At 34.4% G+C, this 20,000-nt stretch overlaps 1 protein-coding gene across 1 annotated transcript in view; it reads left to right on the top strand.

The window, feature by feature from the left end:
- Positions 1-20,000, top strand: part of IPO11 (importin 11) — a 198,499-nt gene that overhangs the window by 103,240 nt on the left and 75,259 nt on the right. Inside the window, exons 23-26 of the mRNA XM_060635693.3 lie at positions 3,611-3,690; positions 4,067-4,147; positions 16,714-16,809; positions 17,738-17,851. Of these exons, the coding sequence (XP_060491676.1) occupies positions 3,611-3,690; positions 4,067-4,147; positions 16,714-16,809; positions 17,738-17,851 (371 nt within the window). The remainder of the gene's footprint in view (positions 1-3,610; positions 3,691-4,066; positions 4,148-16,713; positions 16,810-17,737; positions 17,852-20,000) is intronic.

Genomic DNA, 20,000 nt, shown 5'->3' with positions numbered 1-20,000 from the left:
TCAACTGACTGAGCCACCCAGGCGCTCCAATATCTGTGATTTTTAAAAAGTTACTTAGTCAATATGATAGCTATTACATTTTTATAAGTAGAAATAAAGCTATTGGCAGGAATTTTCTTTTTCGTTTAAAATCCATAAAACCAACAATATTGAATATTATTAGATGTTTAAGTTAATGGTTTTTAAGATATGTTAATTAAGTGTAAATAAATCCAGGGCTAAAATTCATTTTATATCCTTTTTCCTAAATATATGTAGAATCAGAGGAATTTAAAGTAGAACCAGAGGCTATAATTAAAAGTAATTCAGATAATGTAGTTCTAAAGGCTTGTTTTTAAAATCCTTTAAATCTATTTTATAGTGTTAACTTAGTATTCTCATTACTTACAAGATACATATCTGACTGGCTCTTGTCCATGTTACCATAAATGTCAAACTAATGTTCCTTGACCCATCAAATTTTTCTGCTGGTAACTTGCTTTCTAATTTGGAAGGGACTTTTCCCTCTCTAACTTCATGATAATGTAGGCTCTTTTACACATTTTAGCCCTCATATATTATCACAACTTGAAATAAAAAGAAATTGTGATAGTCACATTTCCAAACATAAACATTAAGTAGTATGGTTAGAGTTTTCTACTCAATTTTATTAACATTATTCAATAATTTGTTCTCTTTGTCCTATTACAGAGACTTTAAGAAAATAAATAAAACATAACATGAAGGTGCAGATTACAGGAGGAAAAGAATAGAGGGGGTAAAAAAAAGGATTTGCAGAGTATAAATTATAATTAGACTAATAGATACAAATCATATATGGACATAGCACAATTAGATACTATGGGTCAGAGATTTGCCTCTGATTTCATTCACAAGCTATGAGAGAAACACTTGACCACTTAAGTTAGGCGTTTTCAGTGTGGACACTGTTGACATTTTGGGTCAGGTCATTTTTTGCTTTGAGGTGCTGTCATGTGCATTGTAGGAAGCTTAGTTGCCTCCTTAACCTCATTCCACTAGACAGTTGTAACAACCAGAGTTTCCAGCCCTTGCCATGTATCTCCTGGGAGGGCAGTAGCCCCTGCTTGATAGCATTTGATTTAAATTATTCACAGGGTCTGAAAGTAAATACAGGGCACCTGGGTGACTCAGTCGGTTGAGTTTCCAACTCTTGATTTCATCTCAGGTCATAATCCCAAGGTTTTGGGATTGAGCCTTGCTTGGGATTCTCTCTCTCCATTTGCTCCTCTCTCCTCGGGTGTGCTCTCTCTCTCTCTCTATATATATAAAATAAAACAAATAAAATAAATACGATCTCTTGCATGGTTGAAGTATGGCTCTTTTTTTTTATTAAAAAATTTTTTTTAACCTTTATTTTTGAGAGTGAGGGAGGGAAAGAGCAGTGGGAGAGGGCTAGAAAGGGGGAGACGGAGGATCTGAAATCGGCTCTGACACGGTGAGCACAGAGCCTGACGCGAGGCTCGAACTCACAAACCATGAGATCGTGACCTGAGCTGAAAGCAAGCGTTGGATGCTTAACTGACTGAGCCACCCAGGCACCTTAAAGCATAGCTCCTTCTGATATTAGACTGGACAGTAATTTTTCTTCAGAGTGTCCGTAGGAACTCATGGATATAATGAATAACATTCGTTATACTTTAAACTAGATAAATTTATTAATTTTAAGTGTATTTTTAATGTCAGTATTTAATACTTGCTGATAATAGCATGTCCTAGAAAATTCAGTCAAAGCTAACCTTGGCATGATAGAGGCATGGAAAACAGTATGAAGTGAACTAGTCACTTGAGTGTTTGCCTCTCTAGATGCACCCAGGAATAGTGTTTAAAGTGTCTGCAAGAAGAGATGGACACTGTGGTTTTGGAAATTAATCCTTCTTAAATATTGTTCCCTTCATGGTATATATTGATAAGATTTTAGATGTCAGTGATTTAGAAATTACATTCCCTGATGTGCCTGTATTGTGGCCTTTTTAAGCTCTTATTTAAGCAAGACCTTTCTGCCTTACTTGTAATCATTGCCCATCTCTTTTTCAGTGTTGGTCTGCTAAACAGTGTGCCCAAGTCCAGACTTGACTTTCTCCTTGAGGAGAAAAAGACAATGAATTTCTTGTAAGAATTATTTTATCCAGGGCTGCCTTGAGTGGCTCAGTCGCTTAAGCGTCCTACTCTAGGTTTTAGCTCAGTTCATAATATCACCGTTTGTGAGTTCGAGCCCCGTGTTGGGCTCTGTGTTGATAGCTCAGAGACTGCTTGGGGTTCTCTCTCTCCCTCTCTCTATGCCCCTCCTCTGCTCCCACATTCTCTCTCTCAAAATAAATAAACGTTAAAAAACAACAACAACAACAACAGCTTTATCCAATATAAAGGCGTGCTCCTTTATCCAGAGATTTTGTCATCTTACGTGAAAAATATTTAGATGATAGCTTTTATTATTTCTATGTCTTTTCATTAGTATGGTAACAATTTCATCCATCTCTGTCCCTTCCACTTTTTTCATTTTAAACTGGTCTGTTGAATCCTAAAGTATGTACTGAATGTGCCTTTAAAAGACGTTTTGAGCTGGAAGTAAGATGGTCCGATACTTTTGAAAGTACATGGGAAGTTCTCATCCAAATAGAATGTCTTCTCACTTTGCTAGGATGGGAATTAATTGAGTGCCAGAGCCTAGGCCAATATTTTGTCAGAAAAAAAAATCTTTTTTAATCGTATTATAAGTAGAATTTTGAAAATATTAGCAACAAAGAATGGCAGATGTTAAATGTAGATTTTGGGGTCATGTTTTGATCTGTATAATTATATACATAAGATCTGTAGTCTGTTGTATTATACGTGATAAGATGTAAAATAACACTATGAACATTTGATGATATACAATTTTAATAAAATAGCTTTCTACTCGAATAGCTAAAACACAATATCCTTGTGCTATTCTGGTAGTTACAGTTTTTTAAATTTATTTATTTTGAGAGAGAGAGCTTGCATGAGCAGGGTAGGGACTGAGAGCGGGGGAGAGAGAGAATCCAAGCAGCCTCAATGCCATCAGTGTGGAGCCCAATGTGGGGCTTGAACCCATTAACTGAGATCATGACCTGAACTGAAATCAAGAGTTAGACGCTTAATGGACTAAGTCACCCAGGTGCCCCTGGTAGTTAAATTTTAAGAACATCTTTTATGTGTAAGTTCTTATAGGGGAGGAGATTTGAAGATGATCAAGGATTGAGAATTATCTAAATGGTTTAAGTTTTTGGAGTGTAACAGGGACTCTTTCCATAAGTAGGGCACTAGCAGTAGAAATGTAGTTTGAAACAAAAGGTTGGTTCATTTGGTTACATAATTCTTTTCTGAAGGGAAAAAAAGCCTGGTCCTTAATATCTTTTTCTGAATTGTTTTAACTAGTGGAGGTGTATGAGAAAGTACTCAGGTATAGGTTGATGTCAGTTTTTAGATAGCTATCTATATCTTAGTAGTCTGAATAGCACTCAGAAAAGATTTGTAAAGAAGGGTATATAACTTAGTTCTAAATAAATTGTTTCATTTAAACTGTGAACATTGAATTAATTTTTTCTTTTTCAAATAAATTTATTGGCAGAACTAAGTTCAGAAAACCTCAGAACCTGCTTTAAGATCATCAATGGTTATATCTTTTTATCATCAACAGAATTTCTACAGGTATGGTTTAGTAGTTTCTGCGTTGTAAAAATTTATGTAGTTATTTGATTGTTGCTCATTTGAAATCAAGAGGTACCTTTTACAAATTTTAAAGATCGCTCTATTACTTTAAAGAGAGAAAAAAACTTTGTAAGCCCTGTAAGGCAGATAGGATGCAGATAAATGTATCCTTATATTTCTGTAAAAATCAGTAAAGCAGTGAACTGTATTTTTATTTTCTAAGCTTTTCCTTCTTAAGAGTTCTAATTGAAACTTTATATGATTAGACCTTAAGTATATAATGCACAAATAGGTGATAGTTCCACATTGAATTTTTGCCTTTTTTAATACTGCAAATGTATTCATATGTATATTTTGACTTCTGATTGAATTTCAGACATACGCAGTAGGTCTATGTCAATCCTTTTGTGAGCTGCTAAAGGAAATTACTACTGAAGGTCAAGTTCAAGTGCTCAAGGTATTGTCCTCTGTTAAATGAATATTGTAAGTTTTCCATCTGTATTTTGCAAAATTGGACCTTCATTTGGGTTTGGATGATTGGCAAGAGTACTAGACAGTTTTTTCTTTTAAAGTTATTTAATTTCTCTGAACCAGGGATCTCAAACTTGAATGTGCATACAGATCTCCTGAGGATGTTGTTAAAATGCAGATTCCACGTTTCTGACAAGGTCCCTGCTGATGGGACCTTAATCAAGGCCCATTCCTCCTCCCCCATTCTGAAACCTTACTTTGTGTAGCAAGGCTTTAAAATGTTTATGAATTGTAAACATGTATCGGTGGCATGTGATACGTCTCACTGCTCCAGTTGGTTAGCCTACTTTTAGGAAGAAATTTTATTATTATAATTTAGAACTTTTAATTTGTGTTGGCTATCATAGTTACACTACTAACTTGTATAGATTGTGTATAATTTACAATGAATATCAAATCATTGTGTTGTATACCTGAAAGTAATGTATGTTCTATGTCAGTTATACCTCAATTAAAAAAAAAAAAAACTTTAAAAATAAACTGAGTTAATCTTTATGCCTTATATCTTTCCAGGTTAAAGATCTTTGTACGTTGCATATAATTTTGTATAATTAAGAACAGGCTCCGAGTTGTATATATTTATGTACTTAAGCTATAACTAGTTTCAAATATATATATTTATAAACACATATGTGTTTATAAATATATAGTGAAATATATATATTTATAAACACATATGTGTTTATAAATATATAGTGAAATATATATATTTATAAACACATATGTGTTTATAAATATATAGTGAAATATATCTTTACATGTACATGTATGTGTGTGTATATACATAACGTTCACATGTGCTCTGTTTGTACTTCACAAGAATGTATATCCCCTTTTTATCCCCCTCATTTCTTAGCTGTGTTCTAGATCAGATACGGTCAGATATGCGAGATGGTTAGGTGAAGTGTTAATTATCATAACAAAGTATGATTTATTGTATGGAAACCATGGCATTTATTTAGGTCCTAAAAACTATATGATTTCCCCCCAGTGAAATAAAAAGTGTTTGCTCAAAGAGGTCCATTTTAAGAAAGGTACAATTGACCCTTGAATAAGGCAGAGGCTTAAGTTCGTGATGCTCTGCACATTTGAAAATCCAGGTTTAACTTCTGAGTCCCCATAAACTTCTAATAAACCCTGCTGTTAACCAAAAGCTTATGTAAATAATCCATTAACAAGTGTGTTTTAAGTTTATCTGTATTATATACTGTATTCTTAAAGTAAGGCAGAGAAAAAATGTTATTATGGAAATCATATGAGATAAAATGAAAAGACATGAGAAAATGCATTTACTGTACTGAAAAAATCTGCATAAAAGTGGAACTGCACACTTCAAACCCATGTTGTTCGAGAGTCAGCTGTATGTAACTAATGAAAGTAATTGTCATACTAATCCACAGTGTAAATGGTGGGGGCGTACTAAGCGGGTAAATGTGCAGATGGTAAAATTTAACCACTGTGATAGCTGCTATGCATCGAATAAGAGTAATTATCAGTGTGAATTTACTGAAGCATCATAATATTTAAAGTGTTCTTCAGACATTTATTGTATACACGCACTTATAAAACTCCAGATATCCATGTTAATATGCTTATTGATTTTACTTTCATATTGGTTGCATTTGATATCTTTGGTGATTTTCATTTATTCACCAAATGGGTCAGCAAACTTTCTGTAAAGTACCAGATAGTAAATGTTTTAGGGTTTGTGGGCCCATAGAGTCTTTGTCTCAACTATTTGTATCTGCCATTATAGAATTGAAAGCAGTTATAAATGATATGTAATTGAATAAGTGTGGCTGTATTCCAGTAATGCTTTATTGATAGGGTTATGGTTCATGGGCATAGTGTGCCAACCCTTGGTATTGGTATTTATTGCTTTCTTCTACTAGGCATAGGTGATAGGAAAACAGTTTCTGCTTTTAACTCATTTTGTTGGAGGGGAGTGGCAAGTAAACAAAACAGTCCCTATTCAGTGTTATTTAAATAGTGGCTTTGCATTAGAGGTATCTCAAAAGTTTAGTAGAGGTTATGGTTTCCAGATAAAACACAGTTTTTTTATTTGCAAATTATGGCAACCTAGGTTAGGATGAATTAGACAAATACCAAGTTAAATAACACAAAGAAGTGAGAAAGACTAAGAACAGAGAAAATACTGTGATGATTGTCTATTGAAGGTGAAGATAATGGTGGTATTTAAAACACATAGTAACTATAAATTGGAAGGTGTCCTATGCCGTAGTACTGAGGGTTTCACTTATCAGATGATCAGACAAGGGAGGTACCGGATCATATCATTAAGGACTATATATATTTCCCAGGGCCACTATAACAAAGTACCACAGTGTGGGTGACTTACAACAATAGAAGTCAACGTATAATAGTAATTACGTTTCTCATAGTGTTCTACGTACCAGAAGTCTAAAATCAAGATGTTGGCGTGGCCATGTTCTCTCTGGACTCTGGGAGAGAGTATGTTCCATGTTTTTGTCTTAGCTTTTGGTGATTGCCAACAATCTTTGGCTTCCTTAGTTAGTGCATGCATCATTTCAGTCTCTGCCTTCCATTGTCACTTGACATTCTCCTTATATCTCTTTTTTCTCTTCTAGTAAGAATACCAGTCATAATGGATTATGGGTCTATCCTAATTGTATCATCTTAACCTATTTATATCTGCAAAGACCCTGTTTCCAACTAAGGTCACATTCACAGGTGCCTAGGATTAGAACGTATTTTTTTGGCAGGAGCAATTCAACCTGTAACATTTACCGTTAAAAAGATGTCTTTTGTGTGTGGAGATGCAGCAAGGAGAACTTGACCTGAGTGTTTTGTAGATGAAAGTGACCCAACAGAAGGAAGGATGGCTCCAGATGATAGAAGGGATTGGGATTTCGAATCTAGAGCGTTTGTGGAAAGATTAGCTTAAAGGGGGCAGGAGTTTGTTTTCTGAGAGAGTTGGCAAAATGGCAATAATAGAAGATGTAGATAATAATATTAGGTGAGAAGTGTAGCAAACTGACATGTGACCTTGGTGTTTTCAGTCAAAGAAGAGACAAGGTTAGAGCTGCCTGATGCCTGTCACTCTTGAGGCAGAGATATAATTGCAAGATGATGTGTATATTTGTACTTTCTGGCAGGGTGGGGGGCTATGAGTATTATTCATCTGACCATTCTTAAATGAATTACACATTGCTGATGTTAAAATAGATACGAATGGTTCATTTATATATTAGAACAATGTCTTTAGGCTTTAAGAGAATTCTTATACTATAGAAAGGCTTTTAACAGGAGTTGAAATAAGAAGATCTTTGGTTAATTCTGATTCTTCACACAAAGTCCCTTTATCAAACACATTATTTTCTTCATCGCACTGTCCAATTTTTGCTGCTCTGGATTTGAAATCACTATAGAAACTGAAAGCCAAGATAATGTTGTAAAATAAAAATAGGGCAAATAGAACAAAAATATGGCAGAACTCTGGTTTTAATTTCATATTTATTTTCTTTTTTAGTATAGGGTTAAAGGGTGAGAATGTGAGCCACAGTTGGAAAAGAAGCATGGGGCTCTGAAGGGGTAATTATAGGAATCTGTGGCTTATAGAGACCCTGGATGCCTGAGGCCTGGTCTGCTGCCATGTGTTTTCTCAGTCCTCACTCCCACTACTTTCAAAGGATTCTCTCAGCTGCAAAGATTTTAAGTAACACTGGACATGTTGTGTACAAAAATGTTCTTGCGAATTTTTAATGCATTTATGCCCTTACCAAACTGATGTAGCAGCAATATATAATTTTACTGAGAAACTTCATCTGTCTTAGGTAATCCTAGCCTCATCTTTTGCCTGGGTGATAATTTCTTCCCTAGAACTAGAAGATATTTAAAAAAAAAAAAAAAAGTCAACACTGGGCCTTAATTCTACCTGAGGAAAAAATGACTGGCAATATAGGAGTGAAAGAAATTTGAAAGGAAATTGCCTTCTCATTTTGATGGTATCTTTATAGATTTCTCTCTCTCTCTCTCTCGGAGTGTGTGTGTGCGTGTATCTATCTTTCTCTTCTAGGAGACTAAGCATTTCCATGGTCCTAACTTCAATAAATTATGTATTCTCTTTTCTCTGAATGCATACAGTGTGTTTTGGAAGCAAGGGAATCCATAATTCTTACGTTAAGGATTGCACAGTGATTATCCCTATGTCCAGCAGAAATACCAACTGAAACATACCAACATTCCCTCTTGGCCTGTGCTTTGCACCATCCATCTGGAGTATATTCTGGGCCTAACTTCTCTCATTTGTTAATGTAAGGAGTTGTGCCACATGAAATTTTAATAATTCGTAACTGCATTATCTGAAGTCCTCTGTGCTAAATTTTAATGGATATATTTTAAGTGGTTAAGAAAAGAAGTTGTTTCTTAGTTTTAAACACCTCCCAAAAAATTTGAATTGGAATGTTTTTGCTTTTTCCTGCTTTGTCGTGGTATTAATAATTTCTGAAGGACAAATTGTTCTGAGCCATATGGAATGGGTATTGTGAAATTCATTTGAAAAATGATGCAGATTTTTAGGATGTGTCATAAGGGGAATGTTGACTATTTTTAATTCTATTCTTAACGAAATAATATAATTAAAGCGGTCTAGCATGGTGGGTGAGACTCCAGATTGAAGTGAAACTTGCCAGGGTTGGAATATTGGCCCTGCTCCTTCACAGCTGTGGAAGGTGAGCAGGTTACTGTGTTCCTCACTTTCCGTCTTGAAAATGGGCAGGAAAACTACCTGTATCCTAGAGTTGAGAGGAGGATCACATGAGCGTACATGTGTGAAGAACTCACCACAGTGCCTACCATGTAATCAGGTAGTATAAGTGTTGGCTATTTTTACCTAATTATATAATTAAGTACTCGTCCGATATCTCCCTTCGGAGAAAGTTAGGCTACCAAACTTGTAGGCCATATAATTCATTTGGTTAAGATTTTTGGCTGTAAGAAAACCAAAACAAACCAAGTTATTCCACCTCTTCTATTGAACATTTCTTCTAAATAAGTGTTTATTTAAAGTAAAAAATACATTAGTTAAAACTTCAAAACTAAGGCTATTTACACAATGATAAAGCTTCATTTTTTATCAAGAATTATATATCTCAGCTGGCTCTTTGAAATTAATTTTATTTAATTCTTTCTGGCTTTCCAAAATAGTAGCATAGTCTTTTAAAAAATTTTTATTGTGGAAATTACCAAATTTACTAGAAAAAAATTTCTTTGCCTCTCCTTTTTCCTTTCATGTGAAAGGTGATATCACTGTTGGTTTTTTTATTAACAAAATTTTTTTTAATGTTTATTTTTGAGAGAGAGAGCGCAAGTGGGACAAGAGCAAAGAGAGAGGGAGACACAGAATCTGAAGCAGGATCCAGGCTCTGAGCTGTCAGCACAGAGCCTGACACGGAGCTGGAACTCAGGAACTGTGAGATCATGACCTGAGCTGAAATCGGACGCCCAGCAATTGACTGAGCCATCCATGTGCCCCTGATATCATTGTTTCTTAATTGTACCTAATAATATTTGATTTAGTAATTCAGCACAAATCAGTTATCATGCAAGTGTACGTTAAAATGTTTGTACCATTGGGGCGCCTGGGTGGCGCAGTCGGTTAAGCGTCCGACTTCAGCCAGGTCACGATCTCGCGGTCCGTGAGTTCGAGCCCCGCGTCGGGCTCTGGGCTGATGGCTCAGAGCCTGGAGCCTGTTTCCGATTCTGTGTCTCCCTCTCTCTGCCCCTCCCCCGTTCATGCTCTGTCTGTCTCTCTCTGTCCCAAAAATAAATAAAAAACGTTGAAAAAAAAAAATTTAAAATATTTGTACCATTTAACAAAAGTTAAAGATTAAACCAGTTTCTTCGGACATACAGCGACAGGAGTTCCTTGATAGGATATGAGTACTTGAATTAAAAATTGGCCATCTCATACAACATTTAACACTATTTTTGTGTAAACATTGCTATAACTAAACCTGTGTATTTTATTTGAAATCTCAGAGGCTAGATCTTATTTAATTGACGATAAATACTAGGAGTTTGGCAACTAGGAATAAATTCTTTGTGTTTTTTAAATGAAGGAATATTTTAGGACAATGGTGCTTTTATGCCTGTACCTGAAAACTGAGAGAGTTCTCAAAATTTTTGTCATTTTCCTATTCTCAGAGTTCCAGTAAAGCTATAATAATATTTAATATTAGCTCATTATTTTCATTTTTAATACCTCTAAGATACTGTTTCTTAATATAGTAAGCCATATAACATTTTTAATACATTTTTGGCTAAATGTCACTGTTACACTAATTTCTGACACTATCTAGAAGTAGCTGCTTTATTCTTTGAAGCAGAAAATTATAATGTTACAAAAATTGGCTAGAGAGACAAGTATACCTGCTTTAGAAGCAAATGGTTAAGAGCAAAAATAGACTTTATTATATTTTGTGACTCAGAACAAGTTATCTAGGTGAATACAATTCTAAAAATACTCAAATTTGAATTACTAACCTCTCTTTAATTTGAAATTTGTCTATATGAATACATATCATTTTGAGTTTAGAAACTCTCTTGTCATGGTCTTATCAACCAGTAATGAGTCATGTTGCTTTCATTCACTGTAGTAAGACTTAAGATGGCACAAATATTTTTAAGGTATAATTTATTCTGTAATAATAATAATAATAATAATAGATGTAATATTAACATATATACTACACATTGCTAAGCACATAACAGTCCTCACATAAACTTATGATGATAGTACTGGTTTTTTTCCCCATTTTACAGATGAGAAATTAAATCACAAAGAGGTAAATACTTTGTCCAAGGTCACACACCTACTAAGTATTGGATCTGTAATATAAACATAGGCATTCTGACTTCAGGATCCATGCCTTTAACCACTGTGTTTGCAGTGTAAGCCTAAAACAAGAAAATGGTTTGAGTGGAAGATACCAGCTAAAAGCCTACATTTTTTTGACAGATTTAAAAAATATAGTCTGTTCCAAGTATATTCAGAAAAGGGATGGATTAAAACCAAAGTGTAGAAGTTTAATTTGTAATAGCAGAATGATAAAAAATAATTAGTAATAGGTAATTAGATGATTGGAGGTACACCAGCTTATTAAACCACATGGAAAAGTACTGTGCAGCTTAAAAAGGAATGAAGATGACCTCTGTATAATAGTGTTCAAATGATTTTGAGATTATAAGCGACGACTAGTGTCTGGAATTTTGTTTCAAGAGTACAACATACAGAACAATGGACAAATAAACCAAATTAATAAAGGTGGTTATGGAGTGGGAAGAGGGAGAGAGGGTAAAAGGTAGATCTTTCAGGTTGTATGCCTGTTGTTTGCTTTAGGTTTTGGAGTCAAATAGATGCTTTACAGGATTTAAAATAATAAAGCAGAAGTAGTTCCTAAAGATCAAAAACAGGTAAAACATTTGCATCTATTATTATATTGGTGCCATAGCCATCTGAGAAGAATATTTCAAGTAACTTTAGTACATACTATTTTACATGTGTATCCCTGGTGGGATACAATATTAGACCAAAAAGAAACACTCGGAAATTATAAATTGCATTCAACAGTGTTATTGTCATTAGTAATTATTAGTATGGTTATTTTGAAACCTGTAAGTATATATGTAGAATCTTGTATTTATTAGTAAGAAACAAGTTAATGTTATTACAATCTGAGATTTTTCACTGTAAGAGAAAGATGGAAATACAAAATCAAAGAATTTATGTCAAACACTATAATGTTAGCTGGAGTTGGTGAATTTATGGTGTATACTTTTTGGAAGAGAAAATATTTCTTAAAGCTGTCTAAGGGAAAGACCTAGAAGCAGTGTTAATCCAGTGGCATAGATTGTGGCATAGAATCATAGAACATAGATTGTGGCCTGTAAATGTTGTTTCCTGCTGGTTGGCTCCAGAGTTGAGACAAGAGATACTCAAGATAAAATGGAGAGATCTCTTTGTGTCAGAAGGAAGAGAAGGTGGGAGTCTATGAAAAGGATACAGGAATCAATTTGAAGGAGCTCCTACTTGGCTAATGATGGGACAGTTTGAGCATCAGAATAAAACTGAACTGATTAAAACACATCACACAAGCTAGAATTCCTGAGAACATAATGATTCCCCTCCTAAGAAGAGTAAGTTATGATTTAAATTTATTAATATCTGTATATTACCTTATTTTAAAGTATCTTTGATTACTTTAGTTGTCTTTAGAGTTATTTTCTTCTGTTTGGCCATCTGTGTGTACCTGCATTTCACTTGATATATACAGAATTGTTTATTACCCCTGAAATCATTAGATGGATTTTTCAAATTTTTTTTAGAATGGAAGGCAGTGCTGCTGATCAAAATGTTCGGAAGGATTTTGATCCTAGGTTTATAGAGGTGCCTTCTTCAGTGGAAATAGTCATAATTCGAGCTCTGTGGCTTTTAAGTCAAAACTGCTTTATCTTACTTGGAAAGTGGACTGTGAAATGTCATGTGTGGAAGTTAAAAAGGACCATTCCATGGATTTTCACTTCTGAGGTTCATCATGTCCACAATAAAACCTCATTATTATTAGCAGGACCACAATTGTACCATTGGTCAAACATGAAAACTAGGATTAATTCCAGACTTTTTCACCTTTGGTTAACTTGTTCAATTGGTTTTCTAAATCTTATCAGTTCTATTTTTTAAATTTTCTTTTGATTCTGTTTCACAATCCCTGCTCCAAGTCTCATAATAGCATTTTGGTACATAATTTTTCAGAAACAACCTCATCTTCCATAGCTATGGTTCCTAACCTTTTTGAATACAAAGATTCCATTTTAGTCCTGAAATATTTGTGCGTCCTTTATACAATAGTAACTGTCTTTATATATAAAGAAAATGCATACTGATGGCTGGTTTGTACTGAATGATACATTTAAGTGAATTTATACTTTGAAAATCATAACGATCTAAATGTGTGATGATACTCCTTTTCTGCACACGCTTCTGTAATCTTTGGAATTAATAATTTTTTTGGTGTAATTTTTTATATGCACTACTTTCTTTGCCAGTAGTTTCTGCTCAATACATTCAGATGCTTTGACCCATCGGGTATTTTATTACTTTAATTTTCTTGATGAAGTCTCTTCCAGAGCTATCCTCACTCCCCGGCCTTCCTCTTCTGCCCCAGGCTTGTAGCTGCTTCTTGTTCCCGGTATCCCGAGATTTTACAATGATGTGCCTTGATGTCAGTTGATTTTAATTTATTGTACTAGGCACTACTGGGGTCTCCTAGTCTGGAAACTCTTTTAGAGCCTTTCAAGATAATACACTGTCTTCCATTGGGAGAGAGATGGTCAGTTGCCCAAGATGTGCAGATTTGGGAATATCGGGCAATCTGTTCCATAAATAGACTTTCAGTCAGTCTTAGTTTTAGCTTTTTCTATATTCTATTTTCCAAAGGAGATTCTGCTAATTTCTGTGGGTTTTGATGAGAGGTAGCAAGAAGATAGATGGTGTAAATTAAGTTGCTTCTCCACTCTGTCCATTGCAACCTTAGGTTTTTAGCTCTTTGTGACCTGATAAGTCAATTACTTTTTTAATTTCTTCTTTGTGTCTTCCAGTGTTCATCTCTCATCCCGTGGTCCTTTTAAAATTATGCTCCCTCCCTTTAAAATCCTTGTACTGTAATCATAGCAGAGTATCAGGAGGGAATGAAGTTAAATGTTTGTCTAACATCAGCAGATGATTTATTTTCCATTCATAGCTAAAGTAGAGACTTGGTGGTAGCATCTACCTCTGAGATTCTCTCAGTTTACTAGTTTATCTACATATTTCCCCATCTTTATTCCAAATCTCTCTCTTTTTTTTTAAATACACTTTATTGTGGTTAGATTGAATTATCTTCAGAATTTCATCTCTGGTTGCTTTTAATCAGGAGCTGTGATATCTTTTATCCTATATCTCTTAGTAGATAGAATATTGCTTGGCCCACAGAGTTTTTGTATTTTTAAACTTTTCTTTGGACATTCCCTTTACTTCTTGCTCAAAATTAGAGCATCCATGGGTACTATTTGCTAATCCTGACAATGTTTCAAAATGCATGGAGATGTATTTGATTGTGATCGTGTTTGGAGTATGCTCTTGGCAGATAATGAACAGAAACCAGAGATGCTAAAAGCCCCTCAATGCATGGAGTAGTCCTGAACAGTAAATCCTTATCCCACTCAGAATGTCAGTCATCATGCTTGAGAAATAATGCTACAAGTTTTAAGGGCAGCTTGGCTCTGCCTTGAGTCTACTACCTGCCCACAAACCTCTCAAATGGTGTCTGGTTTCATTCTTACCTCTCCAGCAGTGGTACTATAAGCATGGGAAATTCCTTCTTGGTCCTCATTGCTGCTTCCTGACTATTGCCCTTCTTGCTCCCTAAAAAATATAACAAAAGTAAACAAACAAAAAATCTCACTCTACTTTGAATTTCATGCTACCTATCTTTGTTATAGAGGGAACCCATTTCACTCACACTTCAAAATTTTCACCTGTAACAATCAGTGTTGATGATTGGTAACTTACATAATTATATTATAAATGAAATAAGATTATTTCTCACTTAATAAATATACAGTATGTATGCAACAAGCCTTTTTTGTCTAATTTATTGATAAACTTGGAAGGTGGATTCACCTTTGGAGAGTGAGTATAGTTTTTATTAACTTCCCTTTTCTCGCTTAAAAGCCAATACTTTTAAAAATAATTAACATACATTATTTAGGTATATAATATAATGATCTAGTAGTTCTGCACATGACTCTGTTCTCAGCATGAAAAGTGTACTCTTAATCCCCTTCACCCTATATCACACACCTTCCCACCTACCACCTCTGGTAACCACCAGTTCTCTGTATTTAAGACTATTTTTTTGGCTTGTCTCTTTTTTTCTTTGTAAACTATTTTGTTGCATAAATTCCACACGAGTGCAATCATATGGTATTTGTCTTTCTCTCACTGACTTATTTCATATAGCATAATACCCTCTAGATCCATCTGTGTTGTTGCAAATGGCAAGAGTTCATTCTTTTTTATGGCTGAGTAATATTCCATTGTATATCTGTACCACATCCTTTTTATCTTTTCATCTGTGGATGGCCACTTGAGTTGCTTCTGTATCTTGGCTATTGGAGATAATGCTAGAATAAACATAGAATAAAGCGTATGTCTTTTTGAATTAGTGTTTTCATTTTCTTTGGGTAAATAGCTAGTAATGGGTTACTGAATCATAAGGTACTTCTAGTTATAATTGTTTGAGGTCGCTCCATACTGTTTTCCACACGGCTGCACCTGTTTGCAATCCCACCAACTGTGCAACAGGGTTCCTTTTTCCCCACATCCTCAGTTATTTTAGCCATTTTTTGGGTGTGACATGATACCTCATTTTGGTTTTAATTTTTATTTCCCTGATGATGAGTGATACTGAACATCTTTTCATGTGTCTGTTGGCAATGTATATGTCTTCTTTGGAAAAATACCTATTTGTCATCTCATTTTAATCAGATTATTTGTTTTTTGGGGGTGGTGGTGGTATTGCATTGTCTGTTATTTATATGTCTTGGATATTAATCCCGTTTCAGATACATTATTTGCAATTATCTTCTTACACTTGGTAGATTGTCTTTTTGTTGTTGATGGTTTCCTTTGCTGTGCAAAACCTTTTTATTTTGGTGTAGTTCCAATGCTTGCATTTTGCTTTTGTTTCCCTCACCAAAGGAGACTCAAGTGTTTCTACAGCAGACGTCTAAGACATTACTGCCTATGTTTCTTCCAGGAATTTTATCGTTTTGGATCTCACATTTAGGTCTTTAATCCATTTTGAGTTTGTTTCTGTATATGGTGTAAGAAAATGATCCAGTTTCATTCTTTTGCATGTAGCTGTTGAGTTTTCCCAGTACCATTTGTTGAAGAGACAGTCTTTTTCCCATTGCATATTCTTGCCTCCTTTGTTGAAGATTAATTGACCATATAATTATGGGTTTATTTCTGTGCTTTCTGTTCTCTTCCACTGATTTATGTGTCTGTTGTTGTGCCAGTGCCATACTGTCTTAATTACTACAAAAAAGCAAACACTTAGGAAATGCCTTTTGCTGCCTCTGTTGGTGTGACGTTTTGTAAGGGTTTTTTATAATGCAAATGTGATACATTCACAGAATGATATCTGTTATTAGAATGTGATTAATTATTCTATGTGATATGTATAGCTATGTCTATATATTATACACCTTATATCACTTTTTTTATCAAATCGATTTTTAATGGATTGTAAAAGTGCATCTAGTGTTGGAATATTGAATATATCATATGTGTTTGTGTATTCTGAGATTTAGTGTGTGTTCTTTAATTCATTGTTTTCTTTACCTGTATTTGCATGAAGCATTTACTTGCATTATTAAGTATTACCAGTATGTCTTTCTGATTTTTAGGTTGTGGAAAACGCCCTTAAAGTGAACCCAGTATTAGGCCCACAAATGTTTCAACCAATTCTACCCTGTGTTTTCAGAGGTATTATAGAAGGAGAGGTAAGATTTTCCTTAAGCTTCTAAGAGTAGTAGTATTGGATTCTAGGATTCTACTTTTTTTCTTTAAGTTTTATGTATGTATGTATGTATGTATTTATGTGTGTGAGAGAGAGAGAGAGCGTGCGCGCATGAGTGGGGGAGGGGCAGAGACAGAGGGAGAGAAAGAGACTCTCCAGCAGGCTCCACACTGCCAGCACAGAGCCTGATGTGGGGCTCAAGCCCACGGAGCTGCAAGATCATGATCTGAGCCAAAACCAAGAGTCGGATGCTTAACTGCCTGAGCCATCTACTTTTATTTTCCTTCTTCGTTGGAAAAATACTTTTTCTTTATTATTACAGATAAACAGAGACCTTTTCTTATAATTGGAGTGTTTTGAAGTATATCAAGTAATTTTCAGGGTAGTTATCCAACTTTGCATTTTCCTTCTCCACAAAGTATAGCTTTTTTTTTTTAAACGTATGTCTCTTATTCATATGCATGTGTATTCATCCACAAAGATTTGAAGCAGAGGAATGGAAAAGAACAGTGCTAGTTGTAGCACTTATTAAATATATGCAAATAATGCTTTTTTTTTTGAAGTCACTCTTTTAAGTTGATCCATGTAACTATGTACTTTTGGAGTATTCACAGTAATATGAATAAATAAGCCATCGGTAAATATTCTTTCTGTGTTTCTGTTTATAATCCATATAACATATATGTAACACATTTATTTGACCTTGTATGACATATATTTAGTAAGTTACTTCAAACTCAAATAATACTGGCACTTTATCCTAAAGAAGGGATTTTGATGTAGAATGTTATTGTATATCCCTGTTGACTGTTACTGTGTCCGTAATTGTTCTTATTTATACTCCTACCTAATTTTGACTCCTACCTATACTCCTGACATAATTTTATGTGTGCTGTCATTTATTTTTACAGAGGTATCCTGTCGTGATGTCAACATATCTTGGAGTTATGGGTCGAGTCCTGCTACAAAATACTAGTTTTTTTTCTTCGCTTCTTAATGAGATGGCACATAAATTTAATCAAGAGGTAAGAATCAGTTTAGTTAAATTAAAGAAATTCAGTCTTAATTCAAATAAGGATTGGAAATAATTTGGTGAAATAATTCTATAAAAGTCTTGTAGTATTTAAAATTTTATATTTAAAAATTTTAATAACTTACATTATACCTGTAATTTTGAAGAAGAAGGAAAAAGGAATCTGTGAATGGCAACTGAAATTTACCCTTGTTCTCTTCATAATAGACACTTGTATTCTGCTTAGCCATAGGATGGAATTTTCATTTGTTTATGGTTGCAATTTTTATTTATTCATACTTGAAGCAGAAATACTTGACATAAAATTATTTGCTCTCTTGCAATGTCATGCAGTGAGTTTCCTTCGTAATTATTGTGGGAAATAAGGTTATCAGCAAAAGCTTACTAAAAAAAATCTGTAACTGAAACCAGCCACCAGGGCAAGTATGGAATAAGGTTCTTAAGTGAGTTGGTTACTTGAGACTATATACATTATGTTAAAATATGGTTTTTGTGTTTTAGGTCCTTAATCTTTTCAGATTTGTAAGATCCAGAATGTGGAAAGTACTTGAACGATGTCTTTAGAATGGAGGCAATTTGTAAAATCTCTGTGAAATAAAACAAAGAATAACAGATGTGTTATTTCCACTTTTTAAAGGAAATCTAGATCAAGGAAGTGCAAATTTGAGGATGTATATGGCTTTTCCAGAATTTCATTTAGATATTATCACTAGATAATATCTAAATATCATTAGAACTCCTAGCCTTTGTTTAGATGAATAGATATGTAAGATTTTTCATTACCTTCATTAAATTTAGCTGTGATGGGATAATATTAAAACAGTTAAAGGAGTTTATTTAGTTCAGTTCAGCAAAATTTGTTGAGTGATTTTTAAAATAACAGTATATTTAACAACAATATAAGTGTCATGTATTATATTAAATCCTTACAACAACCTATTGAAATAATAGTATTTTTATTTCCATGTCTCATATAAGAAATCCGAGGCTTCCAGAAATTTACGAGCTTGCTTAATTTTACACAACTAGTAAGTGATGGAGTTGCTGTGTATACTCCAGCAACCTAACTTTGGAGCCTCATCTCTCAGTGAACACTCTACACTGCCTCCTATCCATCCTGGATCAGACACTTTTACACTACACACTGGAGACATTTGTTTTGACAAGCTTAGAGTAATCTTAAGGGAGAGAATACTTAAATGGGTAATTTCACAATAATAGTGTGAGCACTATGTTAGAGATGTGTTCATTGTGCTGCGAGAAGAGAGCTGTCTACTACATTTTTTTTCCTTTTTTGTGTGTGATAAAATACATATAAAATTTACCCTCAGTGATTTTTAAGTGTATCGTTCAGTGGTATTAAATATATTCATAATGTTGTACAATCATCAGCACCATCCATCTTTATAACTCTTCCAGTCTTATAAAACTTGAACCTCTACACCCGTTAAACCATAACTCTCCTAGCTGCTGGCAACCACCATTACACTTTCTATGCCTGTGATTTTGACTACTCTTAAGTACCTCATGTAAATGGAATCATAAAGTATTTGCCTTTTTGTGACTAACTTACATCACTGAGCATAATTTCCTTGTTGTAACATAGGTCAGATTTTACTTTCTTTTTAAGGCTGAAAGATATTCCAATGTATGTGTATGCCACATTTTGCTTATCTGTTCATGCTTGGGTTACTTCCACAATTTAGCTACTGTGAATAAAGCTACAATGAACATGGCTTTACACTTACCTCTCGAAGTCACTGTTTTCACTTATTTTGGATTGGTATCCTGAAAGTGGAATCCCCGGGCCATATGGTAATTCTATTTTTAATTTTGTGAGGAACCACCATACTCTTTTCCCCAGCAACTGTGCCATTTCAAATTCCTGCCCACTGTGCACAAGGGTTCCAGTGTTTGCCAACACTTGTTGTTTCTGTTTTGTTGTTGTTGTTGTTTTGAGAGTGTTCACCTTAATGTGTGTGAGGTGGTAACTCCGTGTATTTGTGAATAAATAGTGATGTAGACTGATGAATAGTGATGTAGACTGTCTCTTCATATGCTCATTGCCCATTTGTGTTTTTCTTCTTTGAAGAAATGTCTAGTCAAGTTCTTTGCCCTTCATTCAATCAGATTGTGTTTTG

This window comes from Panthera onca, chromosome A1 (genome assembly GCF_046562875.1).
Source record: "Panthera onca isolate mPanOnc1 chromosome A1, mPanOnc1 haplotype 2, whole genome shotgun sequence".
In the NCBI taxonomy this organism is placed as follows: Eukaryota; Metazoa; Chordata; class Mammalia; order Carnivora; family Felidae; genus Panthera; species Panthera onca.
Note: the sequence above shows the minus strand (reverse complement) of the source record. Positions and strands in the feature narration are given on the sequence as shown.